The sequence below is a fragment of the Salvia splendens genome, chromosome 5 (genome assembly GCF_004379255.2).
Source record: "Salvia splendens isolate huo1 chromosome 5, SspV2, whole genome shotgun sequence".
Taxonomy (NCBI): domain Eukaryota; kingdom Viridiplantae; phylum Streptophyta; class Magnoliopsida; order Lamiales; family Lamiaceae; genus Salvia; species Salvia splendens.
In genome coordinates this window covers 1,574,489-1,597,831 of record NC_056036.1, presented here as the reverse complement: position 1 = coordinate 1,597,831, position 23,343 = coordinate 1,574,489, and the positions used below count along the sequence as shown (strand labels likewise).

At 37.7% G+C, this 23,343-nt stretch overlaps 3 protein-coding genes and 1 pseudogene across 4 annotated transcripts; 2 read left to right on the top strand and 2 right to left on the bottom strand.

The window, feature by feature from the left end:
• The first annotated feature begins 533 nt into the window (after positions 1 to 533).
• On the top strand, positions 534 to 2,274 carry LOC121803208 (2-oxoglutarate-dependent dioxygenase 19-like). The gene is made up of 4 exons (XM_042202905.1): positions 534 to 800; positions 887 to 1,128; positions 1,349 to 1,676; positions 1,893 to 2,274. The coding sequence occupies exons 1-4, from the start codon at positions 576 to 578 to the stop codon at positions 2,142 to 2,144; spliced, it is 1,047 nt and encodes a 348-aa protein (XP_042058839.1). The 5' UTR covers positions 534 to 575; the 3' UTR covers positions 2,145 to 2,274.
• A 6,282-nt stretch (positions 2,275 to 8,556) lies between these two features.
• Positions 8,557 to 10,538, top strand: LOC121802478 (2-oxoglutarate-dependent dioxygenase 19-like). Its single transcript, XM_042202158.1, has 4 exons — positions 8,557 to 8,819; positions 8,914 to 9,155; positions 9,505 to 9,832; positions 10,166 to 10,538. Exons 1-4 carry the CDS (start codon positions 8,592 to 8,594, stop codon positions 10,415 to 10,417), a joined length of 1,050 nt encoding a protein of 349 aa, XP_042058092.1. The 5' UTR covers positions 8,557 to 8,591; the 3' UTR covers positions 10,418 to 10,538.
• A 622-nt stretch (positions 10,539 to 11,160) lies between these two features.
• On the bottom strand, positions 11,161 to 13,212 carry LOC121803374 (annotated as a pseudogene).
• A 1,296-nt stretch (positions 13,213 to 14,508) lies between these two features.
• LOC121804695 (putative 1-phosphatidylinositol-3-phosphate 5-kinase FAB1D) lies at positions 14,509 to 21,464 on the bottom strand. 2 transcript variants are annotated; one of them, XM_042204329.1, is made up of 13 exons: positions 21,238 to 21,464; positions 20,174 to 20,394; positions 20,058 to 20,091; positions 19,320 to 19,964; positions 19,075 to 19,222; positions 18,667 to 19,008; positions 17,805 to 18,566; positions 17,391 to 17,719; positions 17,175 to 17,301; positions 16,938 to 17,093; positions 15,688 to 16,863; positions 15,341 to 15,601; positions 14,509 to 15,155 (listed from the first exon to the last, which is right to left on the bottom strand). In XM_042204329.1, the coding sequence occupies exons 2-13, from the start codon at positions 20,232 to 20,234 to the stop codon at positions 14,760 to 14,762; spliced, it is 4,437 nt and encodes a 1,478-aa protein (XP_042060263.1). In that variant the 5' UTR covers positions 20,235 to 20,394; positions 21,238 to 21,464; the 3' UTR covers positions 14,509 to 14,759. The 2 variants fall into 2 exon arrangements, with proteins under 2 accessions (XP_042060263.1, XP_042060264.1); XM_042204330.1 differs by having other exon boundaries at positions 21,280 to 21,464.
• Between the last annotated feature and the right edge of the window lie 1,879 nt (positions 21,465 to 23,343).

The following is a 23,343-nucleotide window of genomic DNA, read 5'->3' as shown; positions in this document are numbered from 1 at the left end:
CAACAATAAATTGGAGAGGGACGATTTCTTACAACAAATAACATATGGCTAATTGACTAACTAATTAGTGTTTTTGTAATATAATATGTACCACGAAAACAACATTGATTAATTAAATGGAATAAAAAGTTCTCTAAAGTCCATATGTGAATGGGGAGCGAAAGAAATTACTATTTTCTTGACATAGTTAGGAATTAATGGTCTAACAAGAGACCTTGCACGACTATGCAAGTCATCAAAAGTATAACCTTACTTTGAAAACCTAGAAGATCCACACACAAAAAACTTTAAAAAATACAAAAGCACATACAAAAAATTCAAACCCCAACAATAAATAAGACAGCTACAATTAACAACATAAAACTAATAAAAACCAGTAAACTTTAGTACTATCTTGTTTTGTAATTTAACAATTAGTATAATATTAACAACAAAATAAACATTGTTCAAATGTGTCTATAAAAATCAACCTCGGCGTGCTTGATCACATTCACTCTCTCTATAAATTACAACTCCAACACTCTCCAAACTCATCCACATCAAGAGAGAGAGAGAGAGAGATTCAGAGAGAAACAATGGCAGCAGTAGCACAAAACTCATCATTTGTGAAAGCTTTAGCAGAAAACACCATTCTCAAATCCATTCCTTCTCAATTCACATTCGCCACTGATTCCAAAGGCTCCCAATCCGATTCGCTCCCCATTATCGACTTCTCTCTCCTCACCTCCCCCGATCCCGATCAGCGCAGCAAAGTCCTTTCAGACCTCGACAGCGCTTGTCGGGAATGGGGCTTCTTCATCGTAAGCAAAATAAATAAAATAAAATTTTCTTTTATATATATAGTTCATTGAGTTTAACATAATTATTTCGTTGTTAATTAATGCAGTTGGTGAACCATGGGATTCCGGAGAAGCTTCTCAAGGCTATCATCGCGTCGAGTCTGGAGTTTTTCGAGCTGCCTGAGGAGGAGAAGCGGAGGTATGAGGCCAAGAGCGCTTCGGACCCCATCAAGTCCGGCAGCGGCAGCCTCATCAACACCGCTAACCAAAGGGTTCATCTTTGGAGGGATTTTGTCAAATCGTATGTTCACCCCGAGTTTAACTGCCCTACCGAGCCTCAGACTCTCAGGTAAATAAATAATACTCCCTCCGTCCATAAATAATCTTCCACATTGTGGAATGGATTAATGTGTGTGTTTTAATTTTTTAATATAAAAGCTGGTGATGTGTAAACAAATTATGTTGACCCTACTACTAGGGTTTGCCAGATTTTAACCGAAATGAAAATAACATTTTTTTTGTGGATTAAATGAGCAATAACAATAATAATAATGTTTCTCCATTTGTAGGGAGACTTTGCTCGAGTTCTCAGGTAAGACCCGACCCGTGTTCAGGAAACTGATGCACGCGATCGGGGAAAACCTAGGGCTCGAACAAGGGTTCGTGGACGAAGCTTTGAAACTCGACTCATGTTTCCAATTGTACGCGGCCAACTACTACCCTCCCTGTCCGGAGCCGGACCTGGCCATCGGTATCCCCGCGCATACCGATCACGGCCTTCTCACGTTCCTCATACACAACGGAGTGGCCGGGCTTCAGATCCAGCACAACGGAGAGTGGTTCGACACCTTCTCCCCGCAAAACGCAATCCTCGTTAACAATGCCGATCATCTCGAGGTATGTCCGGTCCGGTCCGGTTCGATTTGAGATTTTTTTAAAAGTATAGAAAATTAGATTTAAAATTATTTTATATTAAAACTCTTAAATCTTATCTCACATCGACTTTGTGATGATCCTAGCTCATCTATATAAGTATGGATAACTCAGTTACTTATAAGGCCTTTTAAGAGGTGAGCGACAAATTTCTAATATTTTAATGTTGTATAATAATAGATACTGAGCAACGGGAGGTACAAGAGCGTGAGGCACAGAGCCGTGGTGAATACGGAGGCGACGAGGATTTCGGTGGTGATGGCGAACGGGGCGGCGCCAGAGGCTGTGGTTGCTCCGGCGCCAGCGTTGGTGGAAAAAGATGGGCGTCCATTTTATGGGCCCATGAAATTCATTGAGTATGTGGAAACAATGCTGAGCAATCGACTTTTGGGCAAAAGCAACTTGGATTGCATCAAGATTCAAGATGAATGAATTATGTAGTATTCCATGTTTAAATATTACTAGTGGTATGCAACATTGTTTAGGTTGTCGGAATAAGTTTGATTCTTGTATGAATCGCATTGTCTACTTTTAATTATTTATATAAAAATACTATTTATTATGACTAAGGTCGTGAAAACGATCTCCGCATAAGGGAAATTAAAAAATTGCAATTTGTAGTACTTAGATTCTAAAATTTTAACAAAAAATTGTACTATTGAAGGTGATTAGTATTGCAAAATAGTAATACATTATAACGTATACTTTGAAATCTAATCGATATGTGAATCCTTTATATGGTCCACAGTTATTATTTTATTATCGTTTTCTTAATTTTCCTAATAAAAGAAGAGAAATTAAAGTGCTCAAAGCTGTTTAATTGGAAAAAGTGTAAAACAGTCGAGCTAGAAAATGCAAATTGAATTTAGAATAAAATAATTACTGTATATGATACTCCATATTCCAAGTCCAATTCCAGCACAATAACCTAACCCAACTATTTATTAAAAAGTGAACCTAACTCAATTATATTTGTCATCTCTAAAACCCTAATTATACGTGTCAAGAATCAAGATAAAAGTGGGTTTCATTATTATAATGATATAAAATTTAGATTTAGATCTAGTATATTTATTAATTAATTTTAGCTTTTTTTCAATTCAAAGATTTGGCCGGCAGTTTAATCGGATCAATTATTTTCAATCAATGTAACATTGTGTACTGCTCAGATCTACACATATGTGGAGTATATATTAATCAATGTGCATGAAACCGTAGCACATCATAAATATTGAAAACGAATAAATAAAATAAAGAATCCCTAGGTTCTGGAAATTTTTTTTATTTATTCTTCTTTTGTTCATTAATTTTATGTGCTTGTTTATAATTTCAGTTTTTTAACGAAAAATCAAATTCTCAGTACTAGTTCTCTATCCATACACTCAGCCACTCAGGGGCGGAGGGAGGGTGGGGCCAGGGGGGCCCCTAGTCCCCCCACTAATTCTTAAAAAACTTAGGGGTATTTTAGTAATTTCACAATAATTATAATTTATAATAAATATAATATTAGAGATAGGTTTCAGCAAAATATATATGAATCGTGCCTCTTAATTTAGCGTATTCATTCTGCCGTTCCAATCCAAGTCTGAATTTAGCGTATTCATTCTGCCGTTCCAATCCAAGTCTGAATTTAGCGTCGTTCCAAGTCTGAAATCTGGTAAACTAGAACTAGGTATATTCAAAACTCAAATATAATTCAATTAATTTTTCTACATATGTTATTGACTTGCAAGCTCAAGAGTTGAATCAACGTTTTGATGAAGTCAACATAGACTTAGTTTTATGCATGTCATGTTTTGATCCTAGGGATTTATTTTCTGCATTTGATTTGGAGAAGCTGCTTCGTCTTGCACGGTATTATCCTTCTGAATTTTCTGAAGTTGCTTTGTCCGAGCTTAAAAGTCAACTTGAGAACTTTATTTTCGATGTGCGCATAGATGAAAAGTTTTCACAAATATCAGGAATCAGTGGTCTTGCTCAAAAGATGGTTTCTACAAGGAAACATGAAGTTTTTCCAATGGTTTATTCATTAGTTAAGTTGTCATTGATCTTACCAGTTGCCACTGCATCAGTATAAAGAGTCTTTTCAGCAATGAAGATCATCAAGACTTCTCTTCGTAATAGCATGAGAGACCAACTATTGAATGATTGCTTAGTTCCTTACATCGAAAAGGATGTGTTTGTTAAAGTTATCAATGAAACTATTATGCAGCGGTTTCAGAAGATGAAGAATAGAAGACAAATGTTATGATGTGATTGCATTTGACTTTTACATTTTGAACCTTATAATTTAATTTATATAATTTTTTTAAGTTTAATTTTGGACCCCCATTATGAAATCTCTGGCTCCGCCACTGCATACACTATATATACATTTGAATTTGATATTACAGCATGGAGTAATTTATGTGAGCACCATCTCATTTAGCTCACCGTAGTATTAGTTTTTTCGTTTTATCCATTTAGTTTAATTCTAATATTAAAAATAAAGTTCAATCTGTCAATTTCATCTATAACTTAAAAAACTAAATTAACAAAATTGAGCTTTGATTTTTTTTGGTTATTTATAAAGTCAAAATGTCAATATGATCATTTACAAGTTATTATAATTAAATCAAATAGATAGATTAAAAAAATAAGAAATGTACAGTCTCAGAGAATAGTCTCAAAGATACTAGTAGTAATATTTTTCAGTAACTAATCACTATATATTTATATCCCTTCACATTTTAGATAAATAAAAACAATTAATATTCCACCCAATGTAGTCCATCAGGTGTAATCTGTATCACAACTAGTGTATTTTTTAAAATCTAATCTTTATTCATTACCGATAAAACAAATATATCGTCAACTTATAGCTGAACGAATGATTTTACATTGTTACCTCGTTTCTCATATCTTAGCACGTGAAAGGACTTTAAAATTCGTTAAAATAATAAACATATTTAGCTCTTAATTAAAGCGACTACGGTCTACGCGTATCGCCGTCACATGGCGTATCTTTGATAAACAATAAATTAAAACATAAAAGTTAGAACTTTCTAATTTAATAATTAATATGAATAGTGAATAGAATCTCCCTTCCATTAGAGATGCCCACCGGTTCCGGTTCGGCGGTTAAACTTTCTAATTTAATAATTAATATGAATAGTGAATAGAATCTCCCTTCCATTAGAGATGCCCACCGGTTCCGGTTCCGAACCTGAACCGTGTCAATTTTTTCGAACCGGAACCGCCGCATTTGGAACCGCGGTTCGGTTTCGGTTCAAGATTTTTTGAACCGGAACCGTCACCGAACCGCCGGTTAACCGGCGGTTTCACGGTTCCGGTGAGAAAATCGAGGCGGCAGCGGGGGCAGCTTTTTAAGCTGGTTTTGTCGGCCAAAGCCGGCGGTTTTTGGACCGGAAACCAGTGGTTAACCGCGAAAACCGAGGTTAACCGCGAAACCGACGGTTTTCAGTTTCGGTGCGGAACACGAGGCAGACGGTTTGTTGACCGAACCAGCGGTTTTGGCGGTGAAACCGGCGGTTCCGACGGTTTTTGGCCAAAACCGCCGGTTTTCCAAAATTCAAATTCTTTTAAATTTTGATTTTGAATTCAAATTCATCCATTATCCCCCCATTTCATTTTTTTTATTTACATTCCGACGACACTTGTAAATTATATTACATTGTTGTATGTTGTATACTTGTATATGTATGGTAAATTGTAATGTATAGTTGTCCGTTACAAGTTACAACTCAAATTCAATAAAATTGATATCATTTTCACCTTATTCGCCTTATTTCAATTTAAATTATCCGTTGTCTTGTTCCAATTTATTGTATAAGTCCAAATTTCAAATTACATAGGAAAAAAAAACCGAACTGTGAAACCGCCGGTTTTCGAACCGGAACCGTGAAATAGCCTCACGGTCCGGTTTCGGTTCCGAATTCCTATAAACCGGAACCGCCGATTTTGGAACCGTGGGCAACACTACCTTCCATCAGCAAACAAAATTTTTTAGATGTATAGCCTCGTGGCAAAAATTAATTAAGAGACCTTTTCACAATTATGCATCGAAAGTAAAACCATACTTTGAAATTAAATCTCCCAACAATAAATAAGACAAGACCCTTCTCTAAGAGCATCCACAGTGGGACAGATGTCCCGGCGAATATCCCGACGGTCTTTCCAAAAGCACCTCCTGCCACGTCATAAGAACGTCTCACTGCACTGCCACGTCATAAGCACATCTCACTGCACAATGACGGACATCCCCAAAGACATCCCGACGGACATCCCACAATAATAAAAATTCACAAATTCACCAAATTAAACAATTTACGGAATTAAACAATTTACAGAATTAAATAAAAAAAAGTACATTTCATTAAATAAAAAAAGTACATTTCAACAAAAAAAAAAGTCTAAACAAATTACATTCTAAATATCAACGACTACCCCTCCGAGTCCATATCTCTTCAATAATATCTTTCTGGAGTCGAATATGGGCTTGTCGTTGGCGCAAGTCGGCAAATGCACGGACTCGATCGGCCTCTTCATGGGGTATCCCCATACGTACATTGGCAGTGGCCATGCCGTGCCTTGGACCGGCAGCATCAACATCATCATTGGCTCAATCAGTCAGTGCTGGACCTTCATCTTTGACAATCATGTTATGCATGATAATACATTCGTACATGATATCAGCGATGCTGTCAATATACCACAACCATGATGGACCCTTCACTACCTCCCATCGAGCCTGGAGCACACCAAATGCTCACTCCACATCCTTGCACGCTGCCTCCTGACGACCCGCAAAATAGACCTTCTTCTCTTCTGTGGGGCATCTGATCGTCTTCACAAAGACGGGCCACATAGGGTATATCTCATCCGCCAAATAATAGCCCATGTTGTGCTGGTTGCCGTTGGCGATGAAACTGACGGCCGGACCAACACCCATACACTGGTCGTTGAAAATGAGCGATGATTGGAGGACATTGATGTCGTTGTTCGATCATCGTGGGATTCTTGCCCTTGAAACCGGTAGTGTACACCTCTTTCCAGGTGGTGGGGCAGTTCTTCCACTCCTAATGCATACAATTTATGCTGCCCAACATTCCTGGAAACCCGTGCTGACTCTCGTGCATATCCATCAGAGCCTGGCAATCTTCGGGGGTAGGCTTCCGAAGATACCTATCCCCGAATATCTCTCTAACGCTCTCACAAAAATACTTCAGACAATCGTGGGCAGTCGTCTCGCCGATATGGAGGTACTCATCGAACATGTCGGCCACACCTCCGTATGCCAGCTGCCTGATTGTGGCAGTGCACTTCTGTATCGGCGTGTGGCCGGGTTTACCAACCGCATCCTCCCTCATCCTGAAATACTCGTATCGACGCTCTAAAGCGCTCACGATACGCAGAAATAGCGGATGATGCATCCTAAAACCTCGCTGGAACATGTTCTCCCCAAACCGCGGCTCCGGAGCGAAGTAGTCCTCATACAACCGACGGTGTGCGGCGATATGGTCCCGGGGTACTATAGTTCGACGATGGATGGTTCGAGCTATCGTCGGCTGCTGCTGCTGTTGCAAGGACGCTTGTATCGCGCGATTTATCTCCCTGGACGTAACGACCCGCAACTGTTCTATAATTTGTCGACGTACGTGATCAGAAATTCCATGACTACCACCCGCACCACTACCACTACCACTACCACTAACCATTCTGGATATATAAAAGAAACGTAGAGAGAGAGAGAGAGAAACTCGTTAAAACAAGTGGTGCGAATGAAATGAAGTTCAACGAGCCGTATATATAGAGTTTTTTTATAAAAAAAATCGGGACGTCCGCCGGGAACCCGCAATGGCGGACATCACGACGGACGTCGTCGGAATGCCGCGTAATTCCGGTGTCCGCAGCGGACGTCTGTATCTGTCCCTCCCGCGCCTAATGGCGGACGTCTGGCACGCCAGTCGGACGTCCGGCGGGACGGCCGCCGTTGTGGATGCTCTAACAATAAACAACATATATTACCAATACAAAAAGAGCATCGTTAAGCCTTTTTTTATGACTTTAAGTTTGTGTTAAAAACCTTAATTTTGTTAAATGTATTGTAGACTTTATATAATACGAGTAAGTTTTATGGTACTTGATTTGTATTTTATCTTTTAATTTTCGTTAAGTGACTCTCAAACAATTCCATTCATTAACTAGCGATTGTATAAACCACATATTAGATATCTAACTTAAAGAGGAACATAAATCATATATTCAACTTAGCCTACATGGCAATAAAATTTATTAAATGCATTGCCGTAACCAAAATTAAGACACCGTTCACAATATGCAAGTCAATGAAGTTAAACCACACATCAAAAATTAAGGGACCGTTCACCGCCTACAATAAATTAGAGAGGGCCCACTCTATCTATAACCAACAATATATGACCAATAAAATAGTAAACCTTAACATTATATAATAGACTTTAACCGTGTCATATATTTTCCTTCTTCTAGGATATAAACATAAAAATCCTCTAAAAATATTTTAGGTTTTATATAACTTGAGTTTCCACTTTGTATTTTATGTTTTCGTTTGTACTCCGATTTGTAACTAATAAACAATTGTGTGAAAATATGAAAAAGTTACTATATATAGATAACTGGCGAAGTAATTTTTACAGCAAATATGAAAATAACATTCACCGATCATAATTCATAAGTCGATAAAAATGAAACCGCCCAATAAATAAGATAGGGCCGTCGTTATTACAAAATTCAACCTCGGCGTGCAGTGCTTACGCCGCTTTCCCATTTCTTCTCTTTCCATAAATACCAACTTCAACACTCCCCAAAGTCCAAACTCATCCACATCAAAATAACACAATGGCTGCAGCAATAGCAAGAAACTCATCATTCGTGAAAGCTTTAGCAGAAAACCCCACTCTCAAATCCATTCCTTCTCAATTCACACTCTCCACTGATTCCAAAGGCTCCCAATCCGATTCACTCCCCATTATCGACTTCTCTCTCCTCACCTCCCCCAATCCTGACCAGCGCTGCAGAGTCCTTGCAGACCTCGACAGCGCATGTCGGGAATGGGGCTTCTTCATCGTACGCAAAATAAATAAAATAAAATAAAATTATTTGAGTTTAATGATTAAGATCGAGTTTAACGTATTTATTTTGTTACTATTAATTAATGCAGTTGGTGAACCATGGGATTCCGGAGACGCTGCTCAAGGCTATCATCGGAGCGAGTTTGGAGTTCTTTGAGCTGCCTGAGGAGGAGAAGCGGCGGTATGAGGCCAAGAGTGTGTCGGACCCTATCAAGTCTGGCAGCGGCAGCGTCATCAACACGGCCAACCAAAGGATTCATCTTTGGAGGGATTTTGTCAAATCGTACGTTCACCCCGAGTTTAACTGCCCTAGTGAGCCTCAGAGTCTGAGGTAAATAAATAATACTCCCTCCGCCCCGCCCATTAATAATTTGGCGCATTGTGTGTTTAAATAGAAAAGTTGGTGGTGTGTTAAATGAAAAGTCCGGTTTTCTATTATTTCAACATTTCAAAATGTGAATTGAAGGTTAATTGGCCATTTAGGTCCAAATCCGTTGAAAAATGATTTTAGAAAAACATGTACAAAAGTCAGCCAAAACCGCAAATGCGAATAAGGTCGCCAGTCTAGTTATGATTCCTCTACCTACGATGGCAACTCTAACTATAAATATAAATACACAATTTTTTCATGGATGAAATGTGCAGTAACTAATACTACTATAATTTTCCATTACCCGCAGGGAGACTTTGCACGAGTTCTCAGGGAAGACCCGATCCGTGTACAGGAAACTGATGCACGCGATCGGGGAAAACCTAGGGCTCCAACAAGGCTTAGTGGACGAAGCTTTGAAACTCGACTCATGCTTCCAATTGTATGCGGCCAACTACTACCCACCGTGTCCGGAGCCGGACCAGGCCATCGGTATCCCCCCACATACCGATCACGGCCTTCTCACGTTCCTCATACACAACGGAGTCGCGGGGCTTCAGATCCAGCACAATGGGGAGTGGTTCGACACCATCTCCTCGCAAAATGCAATCCTCGTTAACACCGCCGACCATCTTGAGGTAAATTCGATTCGGTTCGTTTCAATTCAATTTTTTTTTTTGAAAAGTACTCCCCCGTCCCTCTGTAGCAGAGACGTTTCATTTTCAGCACTCGTTTTAAAAAAAATTATAACAAATAGCTAAAGTGTAAAAAAATAAAGTAAATAAGAGAATAATATAGTTAAGAGTCTTCTCTATATTATTTTTTCACTTATTTTACATTTTCTCTATTTTAATTATTTATTTATTTTTTAACAAAACAAGTGCTTTTAATGAAACGTCTCTACTATAGAGGGGCGAAGGGAGTAAATGTTTTAGAAAATTTTATTTAAAATTATTTTAATTTTCTAATAGATACTAAGCAACGGGAGATACAAGAGCGTGAAGCACAGAGCCGTGGTGAATACCGAGGCGACGAGGATCTCGGTGGTGATGGCGCACGGCGCTGCACCGGATGCCATTGTTGCTCCGGCGGCGGCGCTGGTGGAACAAGATGGCCGTCCACTTTATCGCCCCATGAAATTTATTGAGTATGTGGAAACAATGCTAAGCAATCCACTTTTGGGAAAATGCAACTTAGATTGCATCAAGATTCAAGATGATTGAATTATTTAGTTATGTTTGATTAAATATGATGTACTTTGTCTAGGTTGTCATTCGCAGTTTGCTACTTGTATTACTTTTAATTTTACTATACAAAATTAATACAAAAATTAAGGTTGCGAAAGCGATCGCCGCATAAGGGAAATTAAAAAATTGCAATTTGTAGTATTTTAGATTCTAAATATGATAAAAAAATTAATGAAGATGATTTTTTTGTTGCGAAATAATATGACGTAGTCTATCAGGAGTAATATGTAGCACAACTAGTGTACTTATTTAAATGTCAACTTATAGTTGAAATGAAGAGGGAGAGTATGATTTACCTCTTTTTTCTTATCTTAGCACGTGAAAGGCATTTAAAATTTGTTAAAATTATCAAACATATTTAATTAGCTCTTAATTAATCTAAGCCGACTTTGCGTATCGCCGTCACATGGCGTATCTTTTTATAACAATAAATTAAAACATTAAAGTTAGCAACTTATAGTATAATTTAATAATTCTATGAATATATATAGTGAATATAATGTACTACATGCTATAAGCTTTTGAAATTACGCGTCCAAATTTGTCAATCGGCTGTAGCATGTGATGTATATTTGTATTTATGCAAATATTATATTAATCGTTATACTTCCAATTTACAGTTCAGAGAATGCATATAAAATAAGATTATTTAATAATAATAATCAATTATTTAATCAGCATACTCTGTGTTTGCTTGCTAAATAGAAATGTCCAGAATTTATAATTGTGCTCATTAATTATATAACATAATAGACAACCACTACAACAATGATCACAGAATCATTATTTAATACTACTTCATGCATATATAGTATGAGTCGCTATTGGTGACTTCATTGAATTTGTTCAGAAGTAATTAAATTAATAGTATGAGTAAAGATAAATTAGGTTTATAATAAAATGTGGATGAGAATGATCAGTTTATGGAATATGTGGTCCGTTGGTCGGCGTTGTTAACGAGGATTGCGTTTTGTGGGGAGACGGTGTCGAACCACTCTCCGTTGTGCTGGATCTGAAGCCCTGCGACTCCTTTGTGTATGAGGAACGTGAGAAGGCCGTGATCGGTATGCGCGGGGATACCGATGGCCTGGTCTGGCTCCGGACAGGGAGGGTAGTAGTTGGCCGCGTACAATTGGAAGCACGAATCGAGTTTTAAAGCTTCGTCCACGAACCCTTGTTCGTGCCCTAGGTTTTCTCCGATCGCGTGCATCAGTTTCTTGAACACGGGTCGGGTCTTCCCTGTGAACTCTTGCAAAGTCTCCCTGAAAATGGAGGAACATTATATTAGTCATTACTTATTTCATCCATGAAAAAAATTTGTCATTTTTCATTTATAGTTAGGGTAGCCGCCGGTTCTGGCTCAATAGGTTGTGGAACCATAACCAGACCGGCCACCATATTCACAGTTCAACTTTGAACCGGTGGTTTTTGTTTTTTTAGGCCATCCACAATAGGAATAGCCCAGCAATAGCCCAGCCATAGCCTAGCCACTGCCACATCATCAGCACTAAAAATCCTCCTGCCACATCATAAATAGCCCAGTCATAGCCTAGCCACATCATAAATAGCTCAGCCACATCAATAGCCACATCACTAATAACAATTATATAAAAATGAAATAATTAACAATCACACAATATACGGAATTTAATTTACGAGACATATACGAGAAACATTAATAATACTATCCACATCACTATTAACAAATATATACAAAATGAAATAATTAACAATCACACAATATGCGAAATTAAATTTACGAGACATATACGGGAAAATGACGAACAAAGCGCGTATATATAGTGTTTCGAAAAAAAAAATTTATTTTTTCGCGCTAGGCGGTGCGCTGGGCGATCCGGGCGCTGCAATAGCGCCGAACGGACCGCCCAGCGCACCGCCCAGCGCCACGCGACCGCCCAGCGCTGCGCGGTTTCTCTCTCCAATCGCCCGCTGGGCGGCTGCAATAGATCGCCCAGCGAACCGCCCAGCGCCGGCGCTCGGCTGGGCGGTCGCTGGGCGCCTATTGTGGATGGCCTTAGTAGTATTAATTAAAATCGTCCATTATCCCAATTTTAGTAGTAGTAGGATCCACATATTCATTTACACATCACCAACTTTTATATTAAAACACACACAAATAAACCTCAATGTGGCAAATTATTTATGGACGGAGAAAGTATTATTTATTTACCTTAGAGTCTGAGGCTCGGTAGGGCAGTTAAACTCGGGGTGAACATAAGATTTGACAAAATCCCTCCACAAATGTACCCTTTGGTTGGCGGTGTTGATGAGGCTGCCGCTGCCGGACTTGATGGGTCCGAAGCGCTCTTGGCCTCGTACCGCCGCTTCTCCTCCTCCGGCAGCTCAAAAAACTCCAGACTCGCCTCGATGATAGCCTTGAGAATCGTCTCTGAAATCCCATGGTTCACCAACTGCATTAATCAACAACGAAATAAATATGTTAAACTCAATGAACTATATATAAAAAAAAATCTTATTTTATTTATTTTGCTTACGATGAAGAAGCCCCATTCCCGACAAGCGCTGTCGAGGTCAGCAAGGACTCTGCAGCGCTGGTCGGGATCGGGGGAGGTGAGGAGAGAGAAGTCGATAATGGGGAGTGAATCGGATTGGGAGCCTTTGGAATCAGTGGCGAATGTGAATTGAGAAGGAATGGATTTGAGCGTGGTGTTTTCTGCTAAAGCTTTGACGAATGATGAGTTTTGTGCTACTGCTGCCATTGTTTCTCACTGATCTCTCTCTAGCTTGGGTGTGTGTGTGTATGTTTTTTGTGTTGAAGGAAAGTGGTGAAGTTGGTATTTGTAGTGACTAGTGAGAGAGGTAAGAACGCCGACTTTGAAAGCCGTAGGAGTTAGGACAGCCAGCCACAAAATGAATGATATTCACGTTGAAAAATAAGATTATTTAATTGTCTGCCTAGTTTTATTGGTATATTAAATTAAATATTTTGGATTGCGATACGATATAATTCTTAATTTATTTGGTGGGTGGGTTGCAAAAAAATTGTATAGCATGTGAGAAGGTTTGTTTAGAATACGACAAAGTCGGTGCGGTTTGTACATTTTCAATACCTATTAAAAAATAATAGTAGTAGTATATCATTATTGGTTTCTAGATAAAGAACTAATTTATTGTAATAAAATAAACTTAATTATTAACATAACTATAATTATTTAGTGATGATTTAATTAGATATAATTTAAAAATTCAAATTTAATTGATTATTATTTATAATAATAATAATAATAGTTGTATAAAATAATTAAAATTATATTTAAATACCTGAATATATAAGAATATGGGAATCAGAATCCAGGAAAGCTGCACTACTTTGATTGGTTTTCAAAATTCTGATTACTTTTCCAGTTTTATTAAAATTCAAATAAATACCAGAATTTGAAAATTCAAGAAATTAGATTGTCATTTCAGACCGAATCCTGCAAACAAACATGACAAGTAATTTTGTACTTTCGAACTTTTTTACGGTACTCTAAATTAACTTACTCCCCCCAACACTCATTATAGATTAAACCAATGTGTAAATAATAATTAAATTTACAATATACTCTTGATTATAATAATAAAAAAAAAGATCTTAGTCCCTAAAATTATAAATGTTGCCTGAATTCTTTATTTCCATTAATTATAAAAGTGGAATAAAATATCACAAATTTTATAATGGTTCCCAACTTGACGTGAATACAAATTTTCTAGCTGAATTTGCTCCATGAATAGTACGAATAGTACTTAAAACGATGTCGTTCCTTTAATCAATTTTACCGTTTTAAATCAATTTTCTCAAAATCAATTTCGAATGATGCTTGCAAATTTTTGACATTTTCTGCAAGAGCACAATCTAATTATCATGGATTACATATTTTTCCATTTGTGCTGTTGAATTTCGACGTGAGATTAGTATCACAAGATTAATGAAAAATGTCCTTTTGAGCAATCTTAAATTTGATTTAATTGATTATGATCTTAATTCCAATGACTTTCACCTCATTATTTTCATATCATCACACACACTTGTAGACGTGTAAATGTGTGTAAACAAGAACTGTTTCATAATGTAATAAATAACCACTACATTTGAATTTGATGAAATATTCCATTGCCCTTTTTACAGTTGCTCAAGGTGATATACATACAAAAGCAAACATATATGTAACAAACAAAAATACCCCCAAAACTATCTGCTTAAAATAAATGCAGGCTTACGAGGCGATCGACTATATACAACGTAGCCGGATTCAATATATAGACGGACAACAAAACCACGACCAACGACTCGAAATCAGGCAACCTTTACAGTACCTTGTTCGCGTTTCCCTTGCTTTTGAGACGTCGTATGGAACAAGCCGTCGTCCTCATTCACCCGTTTCTTCTGCTGCAAGCCGTTATCCGAGGCCGGGCTGCAGACCGTGCAAGGGTAGGAAGACCTGTGGGAACACCAGTGATCCGGAACGGTTAGAAAATGTGTGCTTATGAACTTCCTAAACCTCTTCTTGTATTCGATGGGAGAGATGATGGTCGGCAGCTGGTTCTTGGGGACAACGAGTGAGGATTTCACCCAATTCTCGAGCTGCTTGTCCCACGTGTACTGCCTGAGATAGTCTATGATGCCACATACCAGTTCACCGCGTTGAGTGTCCACTCCCACGAGCAGCGAGTAGTCCATGACATTGATCGTCTGAGAATAAACGAACACGAGATAGTCAGTCATGGTATGTAGCGGAAACAATAACGTTGAATTTTCGGTATTGTCTTGAAATTCCGAACTCAAAATTGAGAATATATAGCCCCTACCAAAACAAATTTCTACGTGTGCACGTGACATGAAGTAGTCAAATTATATAACTGGCAAAAAACACTCACGTTGAGGAAATTTGTGTCGTTGTATACAGCGCGCTGCAGGTTCCGTTTTGATTTCCTGCAAACGTAGAGAGGCGAAACGCTCATATCGTTGACGAAATTCTGATCGAGAAGAACCTCCCCTGCCTCGTCCGTGTTGAGCCGAGCGTGCAGAGCTCCTTTGAGATCGTACTGTCTTGATATATTCCAACCAAACGAAAGATTTTCCATCACTAGAAGATCGTGCCTCGTCTCCTTCCCGTTTCTCGGAGCTCGTATTGTAACCTAAACGCAACCGGATACACAACATCGGTACGATACACACCAAAAGCAACAACTGCAGCTATCCGAAATTAGATGGAGAGGCTAACCTGGTATATTCCGAGAATCTTAGCAAGACACGTCTGGTTTCCGAGCTCGTAGCACTCGTTCATGTACTCGAAGTAGTCCGTGGCGAACTTCATGAATGAGTCGAGCTCTGTCCTCTTTATCTCCTTGATGATAAGACGGTCGTCTAGCGTCTTAGCAAAGAAAGATTTACTCTTCCCACCTTTCGCGTCCCAGTTTCTACAGCGACTCAGCGAGGCAATAAAATCGACTTCAGAAGGACAACAACGATCGCGCAGCTGACGGAACTGGCTTGCGAAAAGGCAAACGACGGAGTACTTGCGCTTTCTCCCCAACCCCATAGACACTTCTAGGTGGCTAGCACTATAGGTAACCGTCGAGTCTAACAAATCCAGACCATCGAAACTTGATGTGTGTGAATCTTCCAAGTTGGCAGGTGGAGAGTGTAGACCATCGGAATCCAACGAGCCAAAGGAACGCCATCGAGAAGTGGTTAAGGAAAATACTCTCGTCAGTTTATGAGAACTCTCGTTCGGTCTAGAATCGTTTCCTCTTTCTCTCTCGGATAGATCATCCGTTGCTACCTCAAAATCCTTCAGTAAGGCTAGAGCGCAAGCAATAATGCTCGAGAATTCATCTTCGTAGTCGGAAACTATATAGTCGTTAGCACCGAGAGGAATGTGCAGCCTTGACCCCTCGTCGTTTATCATTTTCTGAGGGACGGATTCTGCAGCATAACTGCTAAATGATTCAATCTTTGGCAAGTAGCCTCTTTGCAGATCCTCCATGTATTCACGTCGAATGTCATCAAACACGGCCCAAATCCAATCCTTATCCGTTTCTAGGTCTAGAGACAAAGAGCGATGGGGCTTATCTCTTGAATCAGAAACACCAACTTCGGTACGATGTTCTGTCAATAATACATCGACAGCTAATCCATTTTCGAACCACACACCCGTATATTGTTCAACTTGTCCATTTAAACAATTCTCTGTAACTGGACATTCATTAGCTTCAACACATACTGAGGCGATAGAGTTAGAATCGATCACCTTGATGTCGGATGAAAGTAACGCGTGTAGTCTTTGATCCCACACACATGATTTAAGAAGAAGTTCCAACCGAAACGTGTTCAGCCTTAGGATCCTAGACGCAGCATCAACTTCACTTTCATCGTTCATAGCATGTTGAATTTCGACCTATCATTTTGCACGAACATTTAGAACAACGGTGGTGAATTATATAAAAAGCCATTCATCGCAAACTATCTTACCTCGAATTGAGACTTTTCCTGCTTCAGCATGAGCATAATATCTGAAAATTCCTTGCTCGAGCCCTGAATATTGAGAGTCACCCCGATGTATCGAGCTTCTATTTCCTTAAGGGACTTTTCGATATCAACGAACATTAACATCCCTTGCAGATATACCTTAAAAGAGGGAAAAACACAATAAGCATCACAAATTCATCGAAGGATAAAGCAGCGAAAAAATTATACAAAGGCGCGTACATCATCAGATTCCTTCTTAAGAAACTCCCTTTTGACTGAAGCACTGAATTCCATCTTCTGAGGCGGGAGTGACACCGAGCATGTCGCAACTGGTGAATACTTGAACACGGCAACCATGGGGCCTAGTCTGAATTTTAATCGTACAAGGCAAGAGTGTTACAATTTTAGAAGACATTTATCATCGGAGAACGTTAAGTATATGAAATTTTTTCGTACCCAAAGAAGTACAAGAAATCCTTATGGAAAGAATGGCCACAGCTGGACGAACAATTGAACGAAGAGATGTCTGAAAAACTGAGCTGCAAAAACTTTCCGAATGATAAGCCATGGGCAGCTGTAGATATCAACACTCTTTTCGTAGATTTTAAGCTTCCGTCTTGGCATAGACCGCAACGACTCCACATCCAAAGCTTCCCTTCAGTTTCTCCGGGCAAACTTTTCCCAGCAGGAAGACGTCTAACTTGGATCGTGAGTTGCTTGTTGTGATGCGCGTAGAAGAAAGAGTGCACCTCGGGGCTTTCTCCACACGTCTTGCATTGGAGTCCCTGTGAGAGGTATATTCTACGTTAGGTTCGACTTATAAGCTGAAAAACACAGTGATCACGGAATGCTAAAAGTTGGAAAAAGGACCTGACTGAGCAGAGTATCACGCAAAAACTTTCCGAGAGGAACATCAAAGCTCCGGTAGAACTTGATGTGAGAAAAATGACTCTTCTCGCATATAGTCCCTCGTGAAGCGTTGCGGCTGGACAACAACACTAATATGCTCTCGGAATCAAGCGCCACGCAGATGCCATCCTTGCTAGGCAACTGATCTTCAGCATTATCACTATGATTCCACGTATCCGATAATTCTGGTTGAGTGTCAGGCGAATTATCTTCCATGTATCCGTCTTTTTGCATGTCGTCAATTTTAGCCACAGCCTCACCATTTTGATTTCTTCCGTTAAAACCAAACGGAGTGGTAATTCTCTTAGAAGAGACGGAGAAAAGGGGAAAGCCATCATTCGTAGCTTTTTCGACTGATGTTGAAAGAGATAGCCCTGGAAATGTGTCTGGGCTGTAGGAGTGAGACGACAACGAAGAACTTCCTTCTGAGGAAGACATCAGGTTTTCCGGGTCGTTTTGATGAAAACCATTGGATATGGGAATGTCAATTGCATCGGAAACCTTGGAATCGCACGTGTGTGTGTCCTCGGAGCCAATCAAAGTCGATCTTTGGCTGTTGAGTGTCGGGTACAGCACGTCACATGGAGAAACCGTGGAGAACATTGAGGTCTGGTCGAGAAGAAAGGAAGCCTCGAGCATAAAATGATATGCCATGACAACTGCACACCGGATGACGCATTTAATCCTTTTCAGTTGGTCACTGCTCGCTCCCATCAACACAATCTGCATAAAATGAATATGTTCATCAACATTTTCACAAGAAAACGTAACAAAACTTGCATATATTACACATTCTAGCATAATAAAGTGAAGGAAGACTTACTGTGCATCCAAGTCGAGAAGGGCAGCCCTCGAGGAACATCAAAGTTTTACTTGGTGTCTTTCCGCCATCATTGCTACCATCATGTTCTTCGACAAATCTTTCAATGTGGAAGGACTCGCATTGCCTAAGTTTCAGGCCCAATGCAAGCTCTGTTGAAGAGATAGGTGAACCAACACAACGAGCAACTCTATCTAGGCGATGCAGCTTCATATCGAACACAAGTGTCATTCTGTTTGCAAGAATAGACTCTTGTATGTCTCGAGAAACTGATTTTTCGACCAAGATAACATTTGGATGGCAATTCTCTATCATATCGACAATAGTTTTCAGATTGCTCTTTTCCTGTCAATGGACACATAGTCAGAAAAAATCCCATATTCAGTTGAAATGGGAGGTTTTCAGTCTTACCTGCTGCTGCATTGAGTCGAATGACGATAATCCACCGGAGGAAAGATCTAGTGAGCCGTGGATCAACAGCAGTCGAGGGTTTTTGTACTTAATCGGCATGTGTTTGTGAGCAGCATGCTTTTTGAAGACGAGTCCTTTATATACTTGACTAAACAACATAAACAAGATCGAACGTTTCATGGCATTATTGAATATGTACAGACAATATCCCGAAGAAAAAGACATAAAGAAGGACTAGACGGTACCTTTGACCACGTGAACCACTTGCAATGCATTTAATCTTCACATATCCATCGGGATCCATGGCCTTACCTTCATGTGTGTTCGGCTTCACAAACGCAGCAGCCTCCCAAGATAAAGAAGTCACTATGTCCACCCAGTTTTCGCCCTGACCTCCGGAGGAACTAACACTGACAGACTTAACTAGTTGGCTAACGAGGGCTGCAAATTTTTCGTTCTTAACACTGTCCATTGCTTTAACCTTTTCCTCTCTGAACTTGAAACTAGCACTTCCTTCTTCTTCGAAGCTGCTTAAAGAACTAGGCCTAGCCCAAGTGGCGCCGTCCCCACATTCATCGTCATCATAACTTGCAACCCTACCTATCACGTCGTCTTCCCAATCTTCAGGCTCCGGGGGAAGCCAGAACTCGGCACTCCCTTCATCATTCGGAAGAAATGCAGCAGACCCATCAATGGATGAACTCAGTCTTTCGACATTGTTGTTCGTTCCAAGCGGAACTTCAGCAGTTTCTATCTCTCCGACACTCCCAAAACCATTAATCTTTCGAACTTCTAAAACATGTTGCTTCACCAAATTACCGTTTTGATGAAAACCGTTCGTATTAACTAATATGTTCGAGTCAACAAGGCTGCTATCTACCACATAAGGCCTAAAAGAGAATGAACAAATTTTGTAAGCTCAAAACTGAAGTAGGCAAAGCATCCGAGACTATTATCAAAAGAGAAGGATGTGCACTATGTACCGATCATAAAAGTTCCCATCCGACGAAATATCACCTGAAAACAAGATTATACGTGAAGTTATAAATTTGGAGAATAGTCGATTGAATAGAGAAAAAAGATAAGAGCAAGAGCTTACTGCAACTTGATAAAGAACTGTGGCTGGTATTCAAAGAAGCGGTAGGACTAAATGATGGCATCGCAAAAAGAACTTCGACTTCTTTCTGTTTACACTTTCTAAGTAATATACTCGAACCAAACACTTGCAAAGCTCATAGATCGACCTATATCCTGTGTTGTGCGCTTGCTTGACTTAGCCAACTTCCCGCAATTACATAGTTACGTTTGATACATTTCATTCTGCATATTAAATCTCAATGAGTTAATGAGAACACCTATAGCTTACACAATGTGTTAATCTTGTTCAACTAGAGGAATTCGAGTAGATAATGAAACTAAAGGGCTATGAATTGTTTACGAGCTCATAACGAATATCTAAGAAAGATTCAAGCCTAGATACCAGATCTAGTACAGAGAAGAATTATCTTTAAACATAAAGCATATGTTACACCATCCATTTTTTGGGGGAAAATAATGATTCTATATATATTATCTTTAGGAATAAAGGAAAAAGAAGCAATTCAAACTAGTATATGACTAAAATGAAGAAAGAACTATGATTTAATACAGTGAAAAAAATGCAATTGTATTGAAAAAATCTACATAGGAAATTCAAATTCCTTAAATTCTTAAAACATTCTGTATAATCATTTAATCTGTAGCTTTATTTCATTATAAATTCAAGATTAGATAAATCTCAATGTAAAAATCCACAATCTTGAAATACCAAACATCAACAAACCAAGGCAAAAACAAGAAACCAACTACCAAAACTGACAAGAAATTCATATCCATTTGATCTGTTGATTCACAACTCAACATATTGTCCACTAAATCACACAATTCTACTGTTCGAAGATAATTTTTTTTAAAAAAATGGATACTCCAAGAAATTGGAGAAATCAAAGTACTGAAAATGTAGAACAAAAACAAAAAAACTAAACTACCAAAACCACCAAGAAATTCACATCCATTTGATCTGTTGATTTCACAACTCAACATATTTCTCAACTAAATCACAATATCCAAATATCAAGGTAATTTCAAAAGGAAAAAACATAAAGAACAGATTTTGAATCTCACTCTTAAACAAATTCCCATAAAGTCAGCAATCTTCATTCATACCCCCAAAATCTTGGACATTGAAGAATTTCAAGGCGGTGGAAAAGGGGACATTGGAAAAGCAAAAGATATTGTGAACGAGCTCGACATGAAGAAAGATTTTGAGAAGGAGAAGTAATAAAGAAAAGTTTGAAAGATTGTCTGAAGATGGATAGGGCCCACAGCCAGTTTTTCGCTTCGCTGCTCACAAAAATAATTTGAATTTTTCAGCATTAAAGAGAGCATGAATAATGAATTTATGTAGGTGGGTAGAAGTAGAATTATGCCACTTGGAATTCTTTTGTTTGTATTCGAAGTCAAATATTTCTCAAGTTCGAAAAAAAGGAAAGAAATGGAAATTTATGGTTTATATATATAAAATATTATTTACTGAGAAAAATATATTGTAGTATTAAGAATTACAGTTATTTATCATTAAAATAATATATTTCCTCCTTCTACGACCAATATTCATGTTTTTTCATTTGATATGTCCGCAAAAATTAATTTTCTTCTTCTTTTGACATTTTTTTTTCTATATCTCTTAATTTTATCAGTTTTATGTTAAAATGTGTCGTCAACTATTAAGATCATTGGTAGTGGACGAAGGGAGGATTAAAGTTTATGGAACTAGCAAATTACCTTGGTGTTTTTATTTGTAATTATCACACATTAAAAATTATAGTTGTAATAAATTATTATTGATGTTTTATTTAACTTAATTACGTCTTTTTTTATAAATAGATGATATTGTTTAACTCACTTGTGGTAACATCCATTATGATATCTTGAATGACACATCAGATCTTCACCAAAAAAATTAATCATAAAATAATTGCTAATAAATATATTCTTTATAATTGCAGTTTATAGTATATTTATTACAACCATCAAGAAAATATAGTAATGATCGATAGGTTAAATATAAACCGTGACTTACCTAAAAATATAGTACAAATATTTTCTTTTTAACAAGTTCTCTTACCTTCTTTTATTGTTTTTTTGCTAGAGTTTTTTAATTATCAAAATGTGATCATTGCGCATTCGGACAGTTAAATTCTCATCTTACTTTTTTATAAACCACGTGATAAGTTAACAAATAGTTATACAAAAGAAATTAAGAAGAAAAAAAACAAAATTGTTATTTTTTGGTGGGAAAAAAATAGCCAATTTGAAAATTATATATAAGCATGATTGCCCTTCCCAGGATATTTTTCCTTTTCTTATTAATGAAAATAATGAAACATCACTTTCGCTAAATGCATTAATCTGATTGAGATAACTCATGTGAATTATTATTGATCAATCATGAAAAGCAATCAATAAATTAGTATACATGTAACATTTATATCAGTAAATATAAAGTTTATTTTTATTCGTTTACATTCAATAATAGATTAGTCTACATAAGATTTAGCTTTATATTTACTAAAATGTACATGTATGTACAAATTTATTGATTGCTTTTCATGATTGATCTAAATAATTCACATGAGTCATCTCAATCTGATTAATGCATTTAGGTAAAATGATGTTTATATTGTTTTCATAAATAATAAAATAATATTTTATTATTTAAACAAAATCCATCCTTTTGGTTGTGCATTCATATATTTTAATCTAAACAAATAAAAATTAGTATATAAATAAGCTAAATAATGACTAGTTTAACGTTTTAAAAGATAGTCATACAATCATACAAATAAAAAATAACTTCATCTCAATATGTGTAGGGAAAATATTATTAGTGAATAATATATTACTTATAAAATTTAATAAAAAGGTATGAATATCGTGCAAACATGTTGAAATTTCACGTTAAGAACTCAGACATCACTTATCCTGTACACGGGTGCGTTATAATGCTAACTTTTTTTAAATTGCTAACTTGTTAACTCATCAATGTAGTGTATTAAAAATGTCAACACGATCACGTTAAAATATCAACACATATTTGTGTTGACATTTTAATAAACTATGTTGACATTTAAATATTAATGTCAACACAATGTATTAAAATATCAACTTAAATTTATGTTGACATTTCAGTATTGACAATTTTAATACACTACGTTGATGAGTTAGCAA